We start from the raw sequence: 20,745 nt of genomic DNA on the forward strand, positions 1-20,745 counted from the left end.
GACATGATGGAAACCTTTATATATGTTACAGGAGGAAGAAGGGAAAGGGGGGACATTATTGAAACCTTTATATATGTTACAGGAGGAAGAAGGGAAAGGGATGACATGATGGAAACCTTTATATATGTTACAGGAGGAAGAAGGGAAAGGGGGGACATGATGGAAACCTTTATATGTGTTACAGGAGGAAGAAGAGAAAGGGAGGACATGATGGAAACCTTTATATATGTTACAGGAGGAAGAAGGGAAAGGGGGGACATGATGGAAACCTTTATATGTGTTACAGGAGGAAGAAGGGAAAGGGGGGACATGATGGAAACCTTTATATATGTTACAGGAGGAAGAAGGGAAAGGGAGGACATGATGGAAACCTTTATATATGTTACAGGAGGAAGAAGGGAAAGGGAGGACATGATGGAAACCTTTATATATGTTACAGGAGGAAGAAGGGAAAGGGAGGACATGATGGAAACCTTTATATATGTTACAGGAAGAAATAAAATGTTAGAAATAAAACTGAACTCAAGAAGAGGAGGAGACAGTGAGAAGTTACTGGGGGAAAGATCAGAAGCAACGTGAGAAAATATTACTGTACTGTAAGAGTAGTAGATGCTTGGAACAAACTTCCAGCAGATGTGGTTGGTAAATCTACAGTAACAGAATTTAAATCTACGGACAATCTTCTATATTTATACGAAATCTTATGTGTATCACAGCAGACATTAGTGCTCCTTTTCCTTCGTTTCAGTAGGAAGCGGCTTTAAAATAATGAGCACAGTTAGCAAGTAGAACAGTATAATATTCCATGTTGAACAACTACTTGAACTTTTTTGTCTTTTTGTTGAAACGAAAGGTTTGTTTCCCTGACATTACTCACAGTGGTGCTCATACCTTACACAGGGGGACTTTGTTTTCCTGAGATCTTAAATATAAACCTCAAAATGTCAGGAGAAAAATGTTACCCTGTCCAAAAAGATTCAAAAACTCACCGACCCTCGAGGGTTAAGTCATAGTCAAAACAATATGTAATGAAGATCATCATCAATTATAGCTAGAGACAGAAAGACATAAAAAAGAAATAACAAACAACAAAAAAGCTTGGAGAGAGGTGAAAAGGAACAACACCTCTCACGAGAGGCTGCTGTTTGTTCACTGTCTTCTGGAAAATTGATATCTTTTGTACTTGTAGCAAATCCATTAGTAAATGTCTCTAGAAGAGTAAAACTAATATAAAATTCTAAGAGAGTATTGTAACCCGATCAGAGACAAAGTTATAGAAAGATTCTGTGTTGACTACTATTAAAATGTATGTTTTGTATCACGATCCGGTCAAACATGTGCAATATGCAGAGTATGCAGCGTTATTTCATATTCAATTATGCAATGATACATTTAGGCTGCGTTCACACTACGTATATTTCAGTCAGTATTGTGGTCCTCATATTGCAACCAAAACCAGGAGTGGATCCCTACTTGGGAGGTGAAAACTTATTATTATCACACCACAAACTCATTCATTAAATACCGACACAAATGCACTTTATAATGAAGGGGAAAAAAAAACATTTGTGTTTCCATGACATGTTTCTCTACATCTGTCACTGCCGCCCGGTTCCCGCGCATGGTGGTCTATTCCTGAGCACTGGCCACCCGGCCCCAGTGTGACGATCTCTGCTCCTCTTGATTCTAATGGTGTTGCGTCACAGATTGGAGATCATCACACTGGGGGCAATGGTCTGCATAGCGGGGTCTACAGCACTGTACTCTGACCCAGGAAGTCTTTCTCACGTTCCAAATCATAGCAGATCCACCTCAGGCTGGGGCTTACATCAGGGGACAGGACTGTGGGGGCAATCTCTTCATAGCTATAACCCCTCTCTCCCCGGACAGAGAGTGATGCTATACAGTGTGCACATCTGCCCTGCTAATTTCTTCCTGATCCCTGCAGTCTCTGTCTGCCCTTATGTTTCCCATCCTCTCCATTCCCGCTATAATCTGCCTGCACTTACACTCAGCCACTCATACTGCTGTATACAGAAGTTTCTGTCACTGTCCTCCTGCACAGCTCTGTGATTCTCACTTCCTGATTGGTCCATTCTGAACACACACACCTTCCCCATTGCGGTCATGTGACCACACAGATCTCTGACAGCAGCCCTGCTTCTCTATTCTAGCCTGTTGTACTACACTACTGCATTATGGGGATCTGCATCTCCATCCTGTATCTACAAACTGCTGCGGTGTAATCAGGTTTAAACAGTTACTATACATTATACTCCACATGCTGCTATACTGTACAGTAACTTATATATCACATATCCAGCTGCTGTTATCAGGGTTATACAGTTACTATACATTATACACCACATGCTGCTATACTGTACAGTAACTTATATATATCACATATCCAGCTGCTGTGTTATCAGGGTTATACAGTTACTATACATTATATACCACATGCTGATTGCTATACTGTACAGTAACTTATATATATCACATATCCAGCTGCTGTGTTATCAGGGTTATACAGTTACTATACATTATATACCACATGCTGCTATACTGAACAGTAACTTATATATCACATATCCAGCTGCTGTGTTATCAGGGTTATACAGTTACTATACATTATACACCACATGCTGATTGCTATACTGTACAGTAACTTATATATCACATATCCAGCTGCTGTGTTATCAGGGTTATACAGTTACTATACATTATACACCACATGCTGATTGCTATACTGTACAGTAAGTTATATATCACATATCCAGCTGCTGTGTTATCAGGTTTATACAGTTACTATACATTATATATCACATGCTGATTGCTATGCTGTACAGTAACTTATATATCACATATCCAGCTGCTGTGTTATCAGGGTTATACAGTTACTATACATTATATACCACATGCTGCTATACTGTACAGTAACTTATATATCAGATATCCAGCTGCTGTGTTATCAGGGTTATACAGTTACTATACATTATATACCACATGCTGCTATACTGTACAGTAACTTATATATCACATATCCAGCTGCTGTGTTATCAGGGTTATACAGTTACTATACATTATATACCACATGCTGCTATACTGTACAGTAACTTATATATCACATATCCAGCTGCTGCTGTGTTATCAGGGTTATACAGTTACTATACATTATATACCACATGCTGATTGCTATACTGTACAGTAACTTATATATCACATATCCAGCTGCTGCTGTGTTATCAGGGTTATACAGTTACTATACATTATGTACCACATGTTGATTGCTATACTGTACACTAACTTATATATCAGATATCCAGCTGCTGTGTTATCAGGGTTATACAGTTACTATACATTATATACCACATGCTGCTATACTGTACAGTAACTTATATATCAGATATCCAGCTGCTGTGTTATCAGGGTTATACAGTTACTATACATTATATACCACATGCTGCTATACTGTACTGTAACTTATATATCACATATCCAGCTGCTGCTGTGTTATCAGGGTTATACAGTTACTATACATTATATACCACATGCTGCTATACTGTACAGTAACTTATATATCACATATCCAGCTGCTGTGTTATCAGGGTTATACAGTTACTATACATTATATACCACATGCTGCTATACTGTACTGTAACTTATATATCACATATCCAGCTGCTGCTGTGTTATCAGGGTTATACAGTTACTATACATTATACACCACATGCTTATTGCTATACTGTACAGTAACTTATATATCACATATCCAGCTGCAGTGTTATCAGGGTTATACAGTTACTATACATTATATACCACATGCTGATTGCTATACTGTACAGTAACTTATATATCACATATCCAGCTGTTTCTAAATGTTTGAATCATTAGTTTTACATGTTATTCAGAATAAGAAAATCATTATATTTGGGGTGTGGAACCAATTGTCTGCACATCAATGATTTCTTATTAGAATATTTGCTTTGGTTTAAGATTTGGATTACAAGCACGGACCAATGCACCTCTGTACTATGATCAGGTCCGTGCAATTGCGACTATAGATGCAAATCTGTAGGGCTGTCCGTGGCTTTGAGCCTGTGACTACAAAAAGCCTTACAGATGTGTGAACCTGGCCGTAGACTGTTTGGTCTAAGTTAACAGCTTCTAAGAATTAGACTATTTAGTAAAAATGGGGGGATTTATTAAAAATGTCTAACACTTAGTGCAAACTTAAAGGGACGTCAGAAAATCTACAAATACCCCAGCTTTATTAATTATAGTGGCTCAGTAAACCTAGACATCTGTAAACTGTCTAGTCTAAGGGCTTATTCCGCTGTATCAGTACATTACAGCGAAAATTTAAACACTTACAGCTCTCCCCACATCATATTGACACGACGCCGGGAGAGCTGCAAGTCCAAGTCCTTTGTGGATTACGGAGCGTGGGAATAAGCATGCCGCACACACGCCTATGGGCCACATTGTAAGAGCTCAGGTAGTGGAAGTGATCTTTGAACTGGAGGTTCTCTACACCTAATCCACAATATGGGGTTCAAATATTTTGAGTGCGACAATGAAAGCCATTGTGTATATCTCTTAAAGCGTAACTGTCCATTAAATGTCACTTATCAGGAATCAATAAGTATCAATAGTTCAAGCGATTTTAAGAAACTCTGTAATAGGTTTTATTTAGCAAAAGAGTTTCCTTTTTTACCTACCTCACTTCAGAAGAAGCAGGATTTCTGCGACCATTATATTCTATGGAGAGGGGAGGGGTTGAGGGGGATGAGTAAGCATGGAGAGGAGAAAAGGCAGCCCTGAACAGCACAACATCCCGCAATCTTCTCTCACCAAGATCCCAGATAAGCACTGACCTTTCTGACCTGTGAATCCAGCGTTCTATGTGCCCAGACAGTCTCCAAACTGTACAGCTACTTCTCTGCTCTTCCTAATCATTCATCCCTCTCGGCCTCTCCCCTCTCCATAGGTTATAATAGGCACAGCAAAATCCTCTCTAATCAAGACAACTTGGCCTGATAATAAGCAGATGAGAAGTGAGGGGGGAGGCTGCTTTTTGAGTACAGAAAGAGGCTTTTTTGCCTAATAAAACCTATTACAGAGTTTCTTAAAATCGCTTGTACTATTGATTTCTGCAAAAATATTTTAATTGACAGTTACACTTTAAGAAGTTATCAAGGCTTGCACTGTGTGGTAAGCACACTATTAATATTGGAGTGAATTATTGTAAGTTAGTTTTCCTTACTTTCTATTCAAAGGCCAATGCTGCAGCTGTGAGAAGCCCCTTTGGCATATTCAGCAGCGGTCGGCACTTGTTTTAGCCCTCAGTCCCCGGGAGAGCTGGCTGTGATGCTCTGCTCTTCACATCTCTGTTTGCCTTCCTCTGTCAGTTCCTAAGCTTGTGTAGCTTCTACAAATCAATCGAAACACCTTTCCTCCCAAAGTTTGCTAAGGGCAGCGCTGGCATTTCACTACTCAGCATACAGCAATGCAAATCCCCGAGCAATAACAAGAGCGGCCGGTGTAAGCCGGAGCAGCGCAGAGACAAAGTGGTGCAGAGACCAATATTAATTATCTCAGCCCTGGGATCTGTCTGTTTACATCAAAATAACAGCTTCGATTTGGGTAGAAAGCACCGGATCTGCAGTCAGGTCCCCGTGATATCAACTAATGATTTACGGAATTAAAACATTACTCTATCAGCTAAAACCCAAACGAGATTCCAGCCGAGGAGCCTCCTTTAACATGTTATTCACTCACTATAAAATAGAATACATCAATGATGTGAATTAATTCCTGCGGTTTTGTATTACTGAGATGGCAGCGAGAATTAGATAGAAGACGCGGGGCAGAATTTGTAGCTCAATAGTTTCTTCTATTACTTCTAAACTCCAATAGATATGAGAAGAAAAAAATAATAATAAAAAAAGAAAAAAAAAAAAAAAAAAAAAGTACAGCTGCAATCCAGTCCATAAGGGCGCTGCAGATTTACCTGCTTTCTACAATCTTTGGTGTGTACTATTCGTATGTCCCACTTTCTGCTTGGGATTGGATCTAAATTCATGAGAATGTGTATACCTCAGTATATATCAGAATTACCGGACACTGGAGCGCTAGACAAGACGTTCATTACTCAAGAAACCTCAGCCAAGTCAGGTTCTGTTGGTTCTGTTTCATTACCTTGTAATCAAGATCCCATTAGGTTTATTGAATTATGGGCGCAAATAAACATGATTGATGACAGTAGGGTTGGGCTAGGTGGTAGGGCGAGGTGGTAGGGCAAGGTATCGGAAAAAACTTATGCAGATAAAAAGAACCAAAAAAAAAATAAATTATATATATTATCCATGTAATACCTGTAGGTCATGTATGAAAAATAGAACTTTCATACAATTTTATTCTTATGCCACATGGCTTCCATGACCTCTAATGTTTCCCATCCCGCAGATCAGCACTTCTAGTATTGGGTTCGTAACATGCAAATGGCCATGCAGCAAACAGATGGCTGAGGTGCGACATTATTGTGGACACTCTTGTGGCCCCTGAACAGTCATTTGCACATGTCAAACCCAATCCTGTATCTGCTACACAGCAGAACTGGGAGCTTTCTAAGGCTAGGTTCACACTTCGTTTTTGCAATCTGTTTTTTTCATCCGTTTTTTACAAAAAACGGATAAAAAAACAGATGCATTTGTGTGCATCCATTTTGATCCGTTTTTCCATTGACTTCCATTAATGTACACAAAAACATAGCTGACAATACTTTTGTTTCCGTTGAAAAAAAGGGATCCGTTTTTTTTTTTACAATGCAAGTCAGTGGAAAACAACGGATCAAAACAGATGCACACAAATGCATCAGTTTTTTTCTTCCGTTTTTTTGCAAAAAAACGGATGAAAAGAACAAATTGCAAAAACGTAGTGTGAACCCAGCCTAAGAATCACAGCAACAGAGGAAAAAGGAAGACAAATATATGTTATTTTTCCATGGCTGAATGGGATGTTTTCAGTTTGGGTGATGGTTGGGCCAGTATTGCATCTATTATATGGACACAGAAATCATTTCACCCATATCACCTGTCTGAAAACTAGCATGGGCGTACACAATGCATGTCACTGGGTACAGAACCTAATGCAAACAAAAAGTAAAGGATTATCTGAGGGAATATCTGGATTATTCTCCAGGGGCTGGTTGAGGTTATAGGTATTAGTTTGCATTGGTTTTACAAAGTCACCCTAACTTAGGCTACATTCACACCTTGCATAGTCTTATCTGTAATTGTGGATCCAGTCTTCACACTGTCCATATATTTTCGGGTCCATAATCGACAAAAATTGCATCAGGAAAAATTACTGACAAGCTGTAATACGGACCCTAATTGCGGCCCAGATGGGAGAAGTCTATGGGGGTATCAGTAATTTTAGTGGATCTGTATTTTTTATATATGAAACGTTCACAAAACTTCAGATGAGTAATGACTTTCAACCATTACCACTTTATTTTACTATCACCTCCCCAATCTTTGCTGATCCGCCAAAAATACAGATTACGGACAATTTTTGCAGACTGCGGATGACTGCAGATATCATATACGGTCCTGAAAAACTACTGAATGTGTGCAGCCTTACACAAGCAACATGGTTACCTTTTGTTTGGTTTATTTTGGCCTCAGAGTACGACTTACAACTCAGTTTATGTAACCAGACAGAATCATTTGCATTGCTTTGGGTTATAACACTGGTTCCTTCCTGACACAGCTGTTTCCAGTTGACAGAACCCGGCGGACCTACAGTATACTGTAATACAAGGTAACACATAAATATCTCAGCAAATAATTATCCAGGAATGAATATCACACAGAAAAGGTACAGACAGACAGGCAATACTATCCAGGAGGGGTGGGTCAAAGGCAGATGGATGTTTTTCTATTTTATACAATTCCTTTAAGAATGAAACAATAACTTTATGGAAATCAATGTAGGAATTATTTTCTTTACATAAATTTAAACTCTGCTCTCAATGGTTCTTCTTTCTAAACTGTCTAGTTAAGGCGGCATACAGTTGGCTACATCTATCGAAAAACATATAGTATAAGGCTATGGTCACACACAGTATTTTTCCTCAGTATTTTACAACCAAAACCAGGAGTGGACTGAAAACACAGTAAGGCTATGTTCACACACACCGAATCTGCAGCAGATTTGATGGTGCAGATTTGATACTGTGTTCAGTTATTAAGGATTAAATCATCCGCAGATCTGCTGCGATGCTATGGTGTGTGTGAAGCTACCCAAAGTCCATGTTCACACACTGTTGAAATTAACTGGATGGCCGCCATTTAATGGCAAATAATTGCTGTTATGTTAAAACAACCACCAGTATTTGCCATTAAATGGCGGCCCATCCACTCAATGTCAACAGTGCGTGAACAGATCCTTTGTGTGTTTTCAATCCACTCCTGGTTTTGGTTGTAAAATACTGAGCAAAAATACTGTGTGGGAGCATAGCCGAAATGTGATTGGTGAGTGGTCAACCAAACTTGGGATGTATAGTTTGTTAGTAGGGGTATAAGGTGCACTACTGTTCTTTTGTACCCCAGAGGCAAATGTGTAAAAATGTGAAAAAGTAGTAGGCTCTCAAGATTACTCCTAAGAATGTTTACTATAAATGTTAAATATATTGCATAAACTTATATCATATACAATATAGCACATAGGTATAAAATAGAACATAAAAAGTGCAATATTCAGTGTGACGATATATGGTTACTAAAAGATGTATTGGGAAGGGGTGCACAAACAAAAAACCCCATACATGTTTAAGTAACCGTAGAAAAGATCAATCGTCACACTGAATATTGTACTTTTATGTTTTATGTTATATTTTATACCTATGTGCTATATTGTATATGATATAAGTTTATGCAATATATTTAACATTTATAGGAGCCTACTACATTTTTACATATTTAGTATAAAACCAAACAAGTAAAATAAAGTGATAGGTTGTGTATATCCAAGAGTCGTGGAACAAGTCCCAGATTTATGCTCACATACAAATAAAAAAAATGTAGAATTTTTTAGACTAGAATCTAAAAGTATGAGTCTTCAAATTCAAAGGAGTATTCAAAGGAAAATCATGTCCTTGTTCTTGGCATCTGTGGCGGTTCCAGCGGTTGGACGTCTACGGATCAGTTTAAAATGGAAATACCCCTAAAGGATTGAGATCACTATTAGTGGCCGCCTATAGAAGCAGATGGCCGCCTTCCCCCGCTATGTTTCCGAAGTGGGAACATAGCTTCAAAGAGGATGCACCATCAGGTACACTCTCTTTAAAATTACACATGAATTGGACGGTGCTGGCACGGGGAAGCTGGTGCTGTGGTCCTTCTTATTAACCTTGGACCGATTCCCGCATACGGTGCCACTCTATTCATGGTTACCAGCCTGGGGGTGAAGCACTGGAGTTAAGCTGGCCCGCCCCCATGGGAGGAAACCCCCGCCCCATGATTGATTCTAATGGAGCCGCATTGTGGAGGGGCGGGGGTTTCCTCCCACTGGAGTCGGGGCGGCCCATGAATAGAGTAGCGCCATGTTTGGGTAACCGGGCCACGATTCGAAAAAAAGAACCTTGGCACCGGCTTCCCCGTGCCAGCGCTGTCCGATTTATGTGTAATTTTAAGGAGAGTGTACCTGATGGTACGTTCTCTTAAAAGTTATTCTCCTGTCCTTATTTCTAGAGATTTTTTTTCCTCCACAACATATATTCTGATAGGGATCATACATCAATAGTATGCGGTACACACATTAAACTCATTTGCTCATATAATAATACAACATGTTATTGTTGCAACATTTTTTTGTCATCCATATTGACTATAAAAAAACACCATACAATAATAATGGTAAATATATATATTTTTTAAAGTTTCCAGAGTATGTATACCACTTAAGCACCAATTCGGAAAAAACAACAATAATTCATGACTGGTAATATTCTACTGCGCCATTCCCACATAAATTCCTATATTTACCAAGGCACAACTGCTGATCCATGTCTGTTCCAATCTGCTATTTATAATATTAATAAGCCCTCCAACTATTACTTGCTATTTATGAAAGCGCCTGGATTTTTATTCCTATTAAGACGGCTATGTTATAATAGTAGTTGATTGGATTTGATGCTGCCAAGAAACGCGAGAACAGCAAATAATCTGAGCTAATCATAGGCAAAATTACGGATGGAAGCCGGGCCGCCGCTCTGGAGTCTGGGTGATTGCGCAAATCAGGATCAGATCACCAGATGCAGATCCCATACTGATACAAAGGAAGAAAAAGTTTCGACTTCTTCCAGACTTTTGTAATGTAACTCATTGTTTATAGGTGGCCAGCAGTTTTAGTGGCCACTGTCTATGTCGGTGACATCTACAGTAAAGTATTAAACTTCAACTACTATTTTAATTTTTTTCTAATTTTAATCAATGCAATGGAGAAAATAAGGCTTAAAATGAAGATCATTTCTATTTGACTGCTTTAGTTAACAATGGCAGCATTACAAAGGGGGAACCAATTATTTTTAATAGTGTAATGCGTGGGATTATATTATAGATCTCAACGCTGCGTTGGAGATTTTATAACAAAGTACGTCTCATTTTACATTAGTTAACAAGCTCTGATAGGACGTAGGGAACTGGTATAAAGCATCGATAGGACGTGCAGCCGCACATCATCTAAAACAAACAAGAATAATTACCTACAGCTTTATGGTGGAGACCTGAACCTGACCACGTCCTAGGCCGTACCCGAAGCTTCAAAAAGCAGACGCGAGCAATGGAATTATTGACAAACTAGTCAGATACAAGCAGCTAAAAGGAGAAAAGAACAGAACTTCTACTAGACTGCATGTTAGAGAGTAGAGATGAGCGAAGAGAATCTGTCCAATTCCGATTAGCAGAGAATCGAGCGTTTAATTCACTTCATTGCTATTTCGACAGATTTGTGTCGCAAATTTGCTAAACATGGTGGCCGCAATAGTGACTGCACTTGTTAGCCTATACTTACGCAGTTGCTAACATTACGCGCTTCCTAACGTTACGCGCTTGCTAACATTACGCAGTTGCGTACATCACAAGATCAACGTTCGCATGTTCGAAAATGATTGTTATAACCATTCCGATCGTCGAACAAACTGCTCCTATGGACGAACACGAACAATTAGCGGCATTTTCGTACAAACATGTTCACTCGCCACTATTTTTAATGAAATTCGTTTGCATGCAAAACAAATTTCCAAGTGATTCGCTCATCTCTATTAGAGAGGGGGCTACATGAACACAAAGGAAAATGTCAGCCAAAATGTAATAAACTGAAGAAGATTTATTACGAATGGAGCAGTATACTAGCAGCTTAGCAGCATACTGTTATCTCATCTCTATGCAGGAGTATAAGTAAATGTGCAATGGCTGGTGCAGGCCTTAAAATGGAGCGCATGACGCTGGAATTCAAAGTACCGCACAGAGAGAATTCTCCAACACTCAACCCCCTATAAACATATATGTATCCAAAGATATTAAAAAAGGAAATAGCATAAGGTAGGCGAGATGGAACAGGTGGTCTTTTTCCGCTGATGACTCTCAGGCACTTGACTCTCAGGCACTTAAAGGGGTTATCCAGCGTGGGGGCACTTTTTGGGGGGGACTGGGAAGAAGGTGGCTGAAATAAAAGACATCCACTCACCTCCCCAGTTTCAGCGGCGGGTCACTCATCGTGGCGCTCAGGTACCCGGTTCCCGGCCGCTTCCTGGTGTCTGACGCCACCCGAGACGCTACGTCTCAGGGCCGCTCAGCCACTAAGTGAAGGAGGCGGGATCCGTTTGAAGTCCGCTCGGATCCTGCCTCCTTCACTAAGTGGCTGAGCGGCCCTGAGACGTAGCGTCTCGGGCGGCGTCAGACACCAGGAAGCAGCCGGGAACCGGGTACCAGAGCGCCGCGATGAGTGACCCGCCGCTGGTCCCCCCCAGAAAGTGCCCCCATGCTGGAGCACCCCTTTAAAGTCACATTGTGGAGTGATTAGCCCGACTAGAGAGAGGAAGACGGAAAGACTGAGAGCTGTAGGTGCTATGTGTGTATATGTGTGTGTGTCAGTGAGTATGTATGTATTGTATCTGTGTGTGTATATGTATGTGTCAGTGTGAGGGTTGGTCCCCACCATAGGCAGTGAACATTTGGAGCACTTTGATACTTGTGCATCTAAGCCACCCTGTGTGATACTAGTATATCTAAGCCGTTGCTTTTTGATACCAATGCAGATAACCATTAGTTGATAGCCCATTAGTTGACTTACAACCTGCATGATGAACAGGCGTCTTTCCTTGTGTGAGTGTGCAAACCACTGGCACTTCCTGTGTTTGTTCTTTTTTTTTTTTTTTAAACAGAAAAAAGACCAACTATCGGCATGGACTACAGTTTGGCCGTATGTATAACATTGATTTAAAGAGTCACTGTCGTATTTTTTTTTTTGCAGAAATCAATAGTCCAGGCGATTTTAAGAAACTTTGTAATTGGGTTTATTAGCCAAATCTGCCATTATCTGCATGTAAAAAGCCTTTTCCCAGGTCCCCCCCTCCTTCCTCTTTTTCATCCACTCTGAAAAATCTGAAAATTGTGACTTGTTGCAGGAGACGTCCCCTGTCTGTTCTAGGGAGAGGGGAGGGGGGAGGAGGAAGGAGGGAGTTAGCTGGCAGCAGAAAGCAGATAACAGAGGATTACAGGCACGGAGCTGGGTGACAGCTGTAATCAGACAGGTCACTGGTGATGGTCAGAACAGATAACGGGTGAGGGATTTGTAGATTAACTCTTTGTTGTCCTGTTTTGGTCTTTTCTTTAGCTCTCTCCATAGGAGAACAATGAAGACAGGGGGGAGAGCTTCAAACTGCTTTTTCATGATAAAAATGCATTTTTCGGATAATAAACCCAATTACAAAGTTTCTTAAAATCGCCTGGACTATTGATTTCTGCAAAAAAAAAATTCACGACAGTGACACTTTAAACATAGAAAACTTTAAAAAGTGAGTGTATTGCAAAACTGCCTGCGATCACAACCCAAAATATTTTCGGATGTTATTCGTCGTTCAATGACAGCTGTCCAATAAAAACGTCCCTCCTTTTCGCAGTATATGAACATTGCTAACCTGTTTTCTAGGGACTTTAGTTTTTTCTGAGCACAGCCTAAAATTTTTTAATTTGTCCTTAGAACATGGAGATCACACCAAGACAATGTAAGAAGAGCGACCCTTTGATATGAGACCACATAACTTACACTAATTGGCTCGGCTTTGGTTGAATAGAAGACGGAATCTTTTTTACTCGCTGCCTGTGATGTTCCACTTTATAGAAAAATATCTTATCCTGATCTGACATCTATTCCAAACGACAAATTAACTCAACTGGAAAAGAAAAAAAAAATTCACAAATAAAAGAAACACAGATTTAGAACGTATTTAACTAATTAGACCAAAGAAGTGACAAAGATTTGACTTTCAAATTGATACAAAATTGAGACGGCAAATTAGACTGTACAATATTGGGTAAAAAGGGAGCCGCCGAGATGTCTCCTGTCAGCGCTCCTTCAAAAGTTTTCTTTCAAGCAGTTTTCAATCAGTTGAACAAAAATTTTTTTGTCTGGTTTAATGAGCAAAGATGATTTCATGAGAGCGGCAATGAATTTTCTTCCTGCTACTGGAATCTTAATAGTGCTTCTCGGCTCCAACTTTACCGCTATCTTACCATGGGGGATCATATCAAAGCGGAAGCAGCTTTTCTGACCCATCATAACAACACACTTAAAGTGAATAATTGTATTTTTCTTTAACTTTTGTGCAGGGTAAAAACAGGAATTCAACTGTTCATTTATGCCGGGAATAAAAGTATATAGTAGACTGATACAGTAGTATAAAAGTGGAAGCAAAAAAATAAATAAATATTTTTTTTTCAGGATTTCATTAAATTGACCAGATATTTCATTTAAGAATCTGCCTAAGCGACCAATCACAGCTCAGCTCCAGTCTTTTAGGGCCAGTATGATTCCCTGCGGCTGCAGAAGTTGCAGTCCTGGAAAACATGGATACAGCTATAGGCTTTTTAGATATAAAAGCGCATTAAAAAAAGTTATCTATTTTTGGCTTGTATAAACCACTCCCTTTTAGCGAACTCCTTTCCGCTAAGCAGATTCTCACGGTTCAACATGGTGCAAATACATCCATAACCATGAGGCAAAAATGTGGCCGCATTACTATTATAACAATGGCCGCATGGTCAAATTCATTTGCTCCCTAGACTATAATGGATTCCATTGACAACTGGGGAGGGAAGTGTGCTGCATGCCCCATTCAGCTGTATCGTATGTCAGCATCACAGTGGGACGCTGAAATGTGACTTAGGGTGCGTTCACACCTACAGGATCTGCAGCAGATCTGCAGCAAATTTGATGCTGTGTTCAGTTATTTAAATGAAATCTGCTGCAGAAAATCAGCTGCAGATCCTGTAGGTGTGAACGCACCATTAATGTGATTCTTAAAGGGCAACTGTAGCTAAATGTTTTTCCTTTCAAATCAACTGGTGCCAAAAAAATCTTGTCTTCCTGTACTTATCAGCTGCTGCATGTCATAGACACAGACATAGAAATGTAGGACATGCAGCAGCTTATAAGTACTGGAAGACTTGAAAGGTTTCTAAGCTACAGACAGTACACTGGTATATCAGGACCATACTGCATTAGGCTATGTTCACACTACGTAAGCTCTGTAGTAATCATGGCCGTTGTAACAATACTGCGGCAAGTCTTGGATTTCTGCTGCAGATCCACAATTGAGTTTTCTGATGAAAAAAAACTGCCTGAAAGCTGAATAGAACTGATAACTGATGATCATGTGACAAGTCTGAGGTGGGTGATCCCTTTTTCGATTATGTCTCACTTATTTATTTATTTTTATATAAGTTGATTGGATAACTTTTATTTTCTTCATAACAGTGGTACTTGATTATTATAGAACAAACTTAAAGGGCTAGTCAGGCGAAAATCTTTTTTTTTTTTTTTTTTTTTTCAAACCAACTGGTTTTAGAAAGTTATTTAGATTTGTAATTTACTTCTATTTCAAAATCTCTAGACTTCTACTACTTATCAGCTGCTGTATGTCCTGCAGGAAGTGGTGTATTCTCTCCAGTCTGACACAGTCCTCTCTGCTGCCACCTCTGTCCATATCAGGAACTGTGCAGAGCAGTAGCAACTAGCAAGTTCCTGACATGGACAGAGGTGGCAGCAGAGAGTACTACGTCAGAGTGGAAAGAATACACCACTTCCTGCAGGACATACAGCAGCTGAGAATTACTGGAATACTAAAGATTTTTAAACAGAAGTAAATTACAATCTATATAACTTTCTGAAACCAGTTGATTTGAAAGAAATCGATTTTCACCAGAGTACCCCTTTAATGATACAATAGACTTGCTGGTTGCAGTATAATGTAAACTTAGTGGCATTAACAATTTCTGAATAGTATCAGGACAGAGACTGCACCAATCACTCTGTATAGGTTTAGGCCCTGTTCACATGGCGTAAGAGACCGGCTGTTCCGTGACCCGGCTGGGTCACGGAGTGGCTGGTCTCTATAAAGATCATCCCGGCCGGTACTGTAGTGCTCGCCCGCATCAGAACTCCCCACTGCACACAATGAAGCAAGCGTCCGGAGCCGCTCGCTTCATTGTGTTAACTGACAGGGTATTCTGCGGGCGCCATTCACTGAATGTCATTTCTTTGTGGCGCCGTGAGAGATCCTGGCCGGAGCGTATACTATGTGTATACGCTCTGGCCGGGATCCCATAGAAGGCTTGCCAATTGCAACAACGGCCGTACTTTTACAAAAAGTTCCGTTGCGTGCTCATAGCCTTACCCTGCGCCTCTCTAGGGATTTAGGATTGCCGTCCCCACACACCTGTACCTGAGAACATCCAGCAATAGAGCAAATCCAGTTTGAGTTTCCTCTCTGGGGAAGGATCTGATTTCAGCCTTTAGGACTTTCACGCAGTTACTTGTCTTGAGTTTCCGAAGCCGGTTACAGATTGCAGCCCTGATTTGCCTGGCCTTTCTATTTACACCCTTGGCCCGCGCTTCAAGAATAACATGTACCGAGAGCAAAAGTGCGATCGTTCTTTCAAGGCAGAGAATAGAACACAGGATTGCGGTTAGTTACACTGCAGAACGTCAGATGAGGACGACCCAGACTGAACCCCAAATGTCCAGACAGAGATAAGAGGAAGCAGAACAAATGAGCTCCTATTCACACAGGCATCCCGCTCCTTGAAGAGACTTGTCCTGTCCTTGTTTGTCCCTTGCATTCCACATGGAGAGAATGTATAAGTATTTCATCGCCTGGGATATAGAGGATATACCGTATACTGGATTTCCTTCATAACCTACAATTGATTCTAAACAATAGTAAAACCAATAGCAGCAGCATCATTTGGGGCTGATAATAAGATTTATGCTGCGGTTACACGGAACGATTATCGTTCGAATTTTCACAATAACGATCGCATTTGAGCGATAATCGTCTCGTGTAAACACAGCGAACGATCAAGTGACGAGCGTGAAATCGTTCATTTTGATCTTTCAACATGTCCTCAAATCGACGTTCGCTAAAAAATTTGCAGATCGCTTGGTGTAAACAGTCTTTTAAAGATTCACCCTATGTGCGAGATGGGCTTACACGATCCTAAAAACGAAACAAATTTTCTAACGATTTTTCTAACGATTTATTCCCTTAAACACTGATCGTTATAAAAACCAAATTGTTGCTTCAAAATCGTTAAGCGGTCGATTAGGCGAATTATCGCTTTGTGTAAACACAGCATGACTGATTGCTACATAACAAATATCTTTCGTTACTTAAAGGAGAAGTCCGATTTTTTAAAATCTGGCAGCCAGAAGGGGTGGGGGGGGGAATTTAACAGGAGTAGGAACCTAACCTCTCCCTGTGCCTGCAAAGAGTACGCTGGAGTTCCCCTTTAACAGAATAGAGTAGTCATTTAAAAGTTATTATTGTAGTGTACATATTTTCTTATTGTTTTCCCTGAAATCTGCTCCGGCTCTTGGCTGATGTAGATTTCATAGTCTGGTACATGGACAAGGCAAGATGCACTACATTTAACCAAGAGGCTTTGTGCCTCTTCTTCCAAGACCAGGAAGATCACTGATTTGTTCTTCAGCTGCACATCTTCCTGTGTCAGGGTATGTTCACACTGAGGAATCGACGAGGAATTAGAAGCGGCATCAGTGCTTAATTTTCCGCTTCAAATTCCATCTTTAAAAATAGCAGAGCCATTTCCCATTGTATTCAATGGAAATTATTCACGTAATATTCCGACGCGGATCCGCTTTGACATGTCATTCTTTAGGCAGATTCCGCTACAGAAATTCCATAAAAGTCATAAAGGGTTTGAATTCCGCTTAAATTCCACCAGAGCTGAAGAAGAGGAAAATTCAAGCAGAAAACTTCAATTCCTCAGTGTGAACGTACCCTTATAGGGCATGTGGGGCTATTAAAGGATGAAAATAATGCAAATAGTGGAGTGTAGCTAATTAAGTCTAAAATGTAGCTTTTATTAATTTAAAGTTAAAATTTAGTTACCAAAAAATAACCAGACAAATATAAAGAGAAGGTATCCTAGGTTAAAAATATCTTACCACTCAACGGTGACTGCTGAATAGATGATACCGGAGCGGTAGTGGACCATACGGGTAGCGTAATCGTCCTGAACCTCAATGGATTCCACCATGAGCTGTTGAGGTCCTCTAGTATGAAGACGGACAAAATAGGGTGCACATTGTAGGGGAGATAGGACAGCCGATCCCTGACACTGTCCTATTGTACCCTAAAAATACTGTCCCTCCAGACAGAGCTCTCGCCCTAATAAGGGCGACTCCGCCACACTCGCTCCTAGGGTCCCTAGTTAAACCCTAATACTCACTAGTGGCTGTGTCCCAATGCATTTCATCTCCCGTTAGGGGAATCATCAGGGGATCAAACAGAAAAAGTGCCACGTACAAAACAACAAAAATGAAGGGTAGGAGCTGCACGTATGGTGCCTGCTACGCGTATGGCGTTCCCCTATTGATACACAAAACATGCTGGTTTATATATACACATAACTCCGCCCAGAAAAGGTTGCGGCTACACACCTGATGAAAATCCGTCTCCACCTGGACATAACGTTAAGAGACTGAAGTCGCGCTTCGATATGCTCAAACCCCGCCGTCACGGTCATGTGATATCTACTATTTCCGGGTCAGAAAAGCATCACAATCACGTGAGCATTGATATCTTAGTGATGTGTGCGTCATGTGATAACTCATTACCCATTTTGGTCACATGTCCGCTGGTCATACACTATACGTCACAGTGGGCTTGTGCAGAGATGGAACGCACGGCCACGTCATTTGAGGCGCACAGCGATACTGACCAATCGGCTGACAGCACAAGCAATAGTATGCTATGTTTATAATATACATATGGGTGGTAGACACTAAGTATAGCATTAATCCCGATGTAGATACACAGTGTCATCACGTACCATAATCTATTATGTTTAATACATACAACTGGATCCGATGGAAACTAGACGTGGCACTAATCCCAGTGTCATCACGGTGTCATAACAGAGGGTATAATACTGCCGTATTCGGTTCAAATGTCTATGATAATTCCTGCCGCAGTGTAATTTTACACTGACAGTGAATAGCGGAAACAACTATCATAGCAGCAGCCCACATCTGATCTAAAACATAAAGAACAAAACAAAACACAACAAAACCAAACAGAACAAAACAAAACCAGACAAAACACAAATAAAACAAGACAAAACAAAACAAGAATAAAGCATATGTCCAGTTAGAAATGCTGCACGGCAAATAACGGTCAAGGTGTGTGCATACCTGAGGCGCAACAATGTAGGATAGGGGATAGACGGACGTGTGTAATTTAAACAAAAATAATATTACGTGATAGGTCATGGTTGGTTAGGTCATAATGTAGAAAGGAGTTAATCCATATAGCAACACATATTTTTACACTACTCCTGAGTTTATAGGAAACAAGCATAACTAATCTGTTCATTCAAACCCAGGGGGTTGACGGTTTTTAATTTATAAATCCAACGGCATTCTTTTAAAGGATAAAGGATGAAAATAAAGGGTCGCACAAACAATCCAGCAATTGTTTGTGCAGCCCTGTCAGTATATTTTAGGGTGCCTTTACACAGAGATTTATCTGACAGATTTTTTAAGCCAAAGCCAGGAACAGACTGTAAAGAGAGAACAGGTCATAAAAGAAAAGACTGAGATTTCTCCCCTTTACAAATCCATTACTGGCTTTGGCTTCAAAAATCTCAGATAAATCTCTCTGTGTAAAGATACCCTTAGGCTCCTCAAACAACTTCCGATCTACAAGATCAGTGCTGCATTTGCCCATCTAAGAGGGACCTCATTTCCAGTGGCATTTAGGATGCACTTCAGGAAGCCAGTTAGTATCATAGATTTTGACAAGTGGGAGTAACGCCCCAAAACCACATGTTGACCTGGTATGATAATTAGCATGTATGTATGTAAATTACCAGTCTGTCCACCTACTATTCTGCACATTTACATATTCATAAGGTGGTAACATCCTCTTACCCCCCAGCCAGAGATCCTGCACTTGTTCAATAACATGTATAGTGTATGGGATCGTTGGCCGGAGAAAGGAGATCATCACTTTGTCACAAAAACGCTGCCAGCTTTACGCAAATTACAGCCCCGAAACGGGGGGAAAAAAAACACAAAACAACCAAAAAAAACCTGTTGTGGGAACAGAGCCATAAGGTAACTTTGTCACAAAGTTGAAAAACCTGTATATTTGTCAGAATCCGTGGAGGTCCTAGTGGTTTGGACCCCCACCAATCATACAGTGAGGACATATTGTAGAGATTAAGCATCACATTAGGAGAGGGGAATACTGCATTAACCTTTCTGGTCTCTATCACGTCAGCTTACAGTCCATATCTACGAAGGTAATGAAGGATATAATGACTAGAGATGAGCGAGCATGCTCGTCCAAGCTTAGTACTCTTTTAGAGTATTAGGGTACTTGATGGTACTCGTTACTCGGACGTGCAATTCCCGTTACCCGAGACAATGGCATATTCCTCTTCTGCATGTTTCGCGGCTTTTTTTTTTCAGCCAATCATCATGCAGGCTTTAGAAGCTCGTACCATCACGTGGGAACCCTACATGTCGATTGCAGCGATTGGCTGGCCAGATCACATGACCCTGGCATATAAGAATCAGGACCCGCGGTGCTCGTGTCAGACGCAGGCTGGAAGAGATTAGGGAGAGAGCTGCTGTCTGTCAGGGAGAGCGTTAGGCAGGGAATTAGTGTGCGGTTAGGCAGGAATCCGACACAAAGAACCCAACAGTCCTAAGGGCTTAAAGTTTTTTAAACATATTTTTTTTGCTACTCTTGGCTGCTGGCTTGGCCTTGTAGTGCAGCTGTCAGTAGTCAATTTGTCCTGTTGCTGACATTCTCTTGGCTGGCTGGAATCTGTAGTTCAGCTATACCTATTCTCCCTGTGCTGTGTCCTGTGCACGTGGTGCCTTTAAAAAAAATAAAAAATAAATAAATAAAAGCACCAGTTACACACA

General features: G+C 40.5%; 1 protein-coding gene across 7 annotated transcripts in view; it reads right to left on the reverse strand.

Moving 5' to 3' along the window:
- The window catches only part of INPP4B (inositol polyphosphate-4-phosphatase type II B), a 394,433-nt gene that overhangs the window by 156,236 nt on the left and 217,452 nt on the right, over window positions 1-20,745 (reverse strand). The window contains exon 2 of one of the 7 annotated variants that reach the window (XM_069978644.1): window positions 13,333-13,459. The exons of the other annotated variants lie outside the window; for them this stretch is intronic. Within the exon in view, the coding sequence (XP_069834745.1) occupies window positions 13,333-13,433 (101 nt within the window). The 5' untranslated portion in view covers window positions 13,434-13,459. The remainder of the gene's footprint in view (window positions 1-13,332; window positions 13,460-20,745) is intronic. 7 annotated transcript variants of the gene reach the window in all.

The sequence above is a fragment of the Dendropsophus ebraccatus genome, chromosome 7, assembly GCF_027789765.1.
Source record: "Dendropsophus ebraccatus isolate aDenEbr1 chromosome 7, aDenEbr1.pat, whole genome shotgun sequence".
Taxonomy (NCBI): domain Eukaryota; kingdom Metazoa; phylum Chordata; class Amphibia; order Anura; family Hylidae; genus Dendropsophus; species Dendropsophus ebraccatus.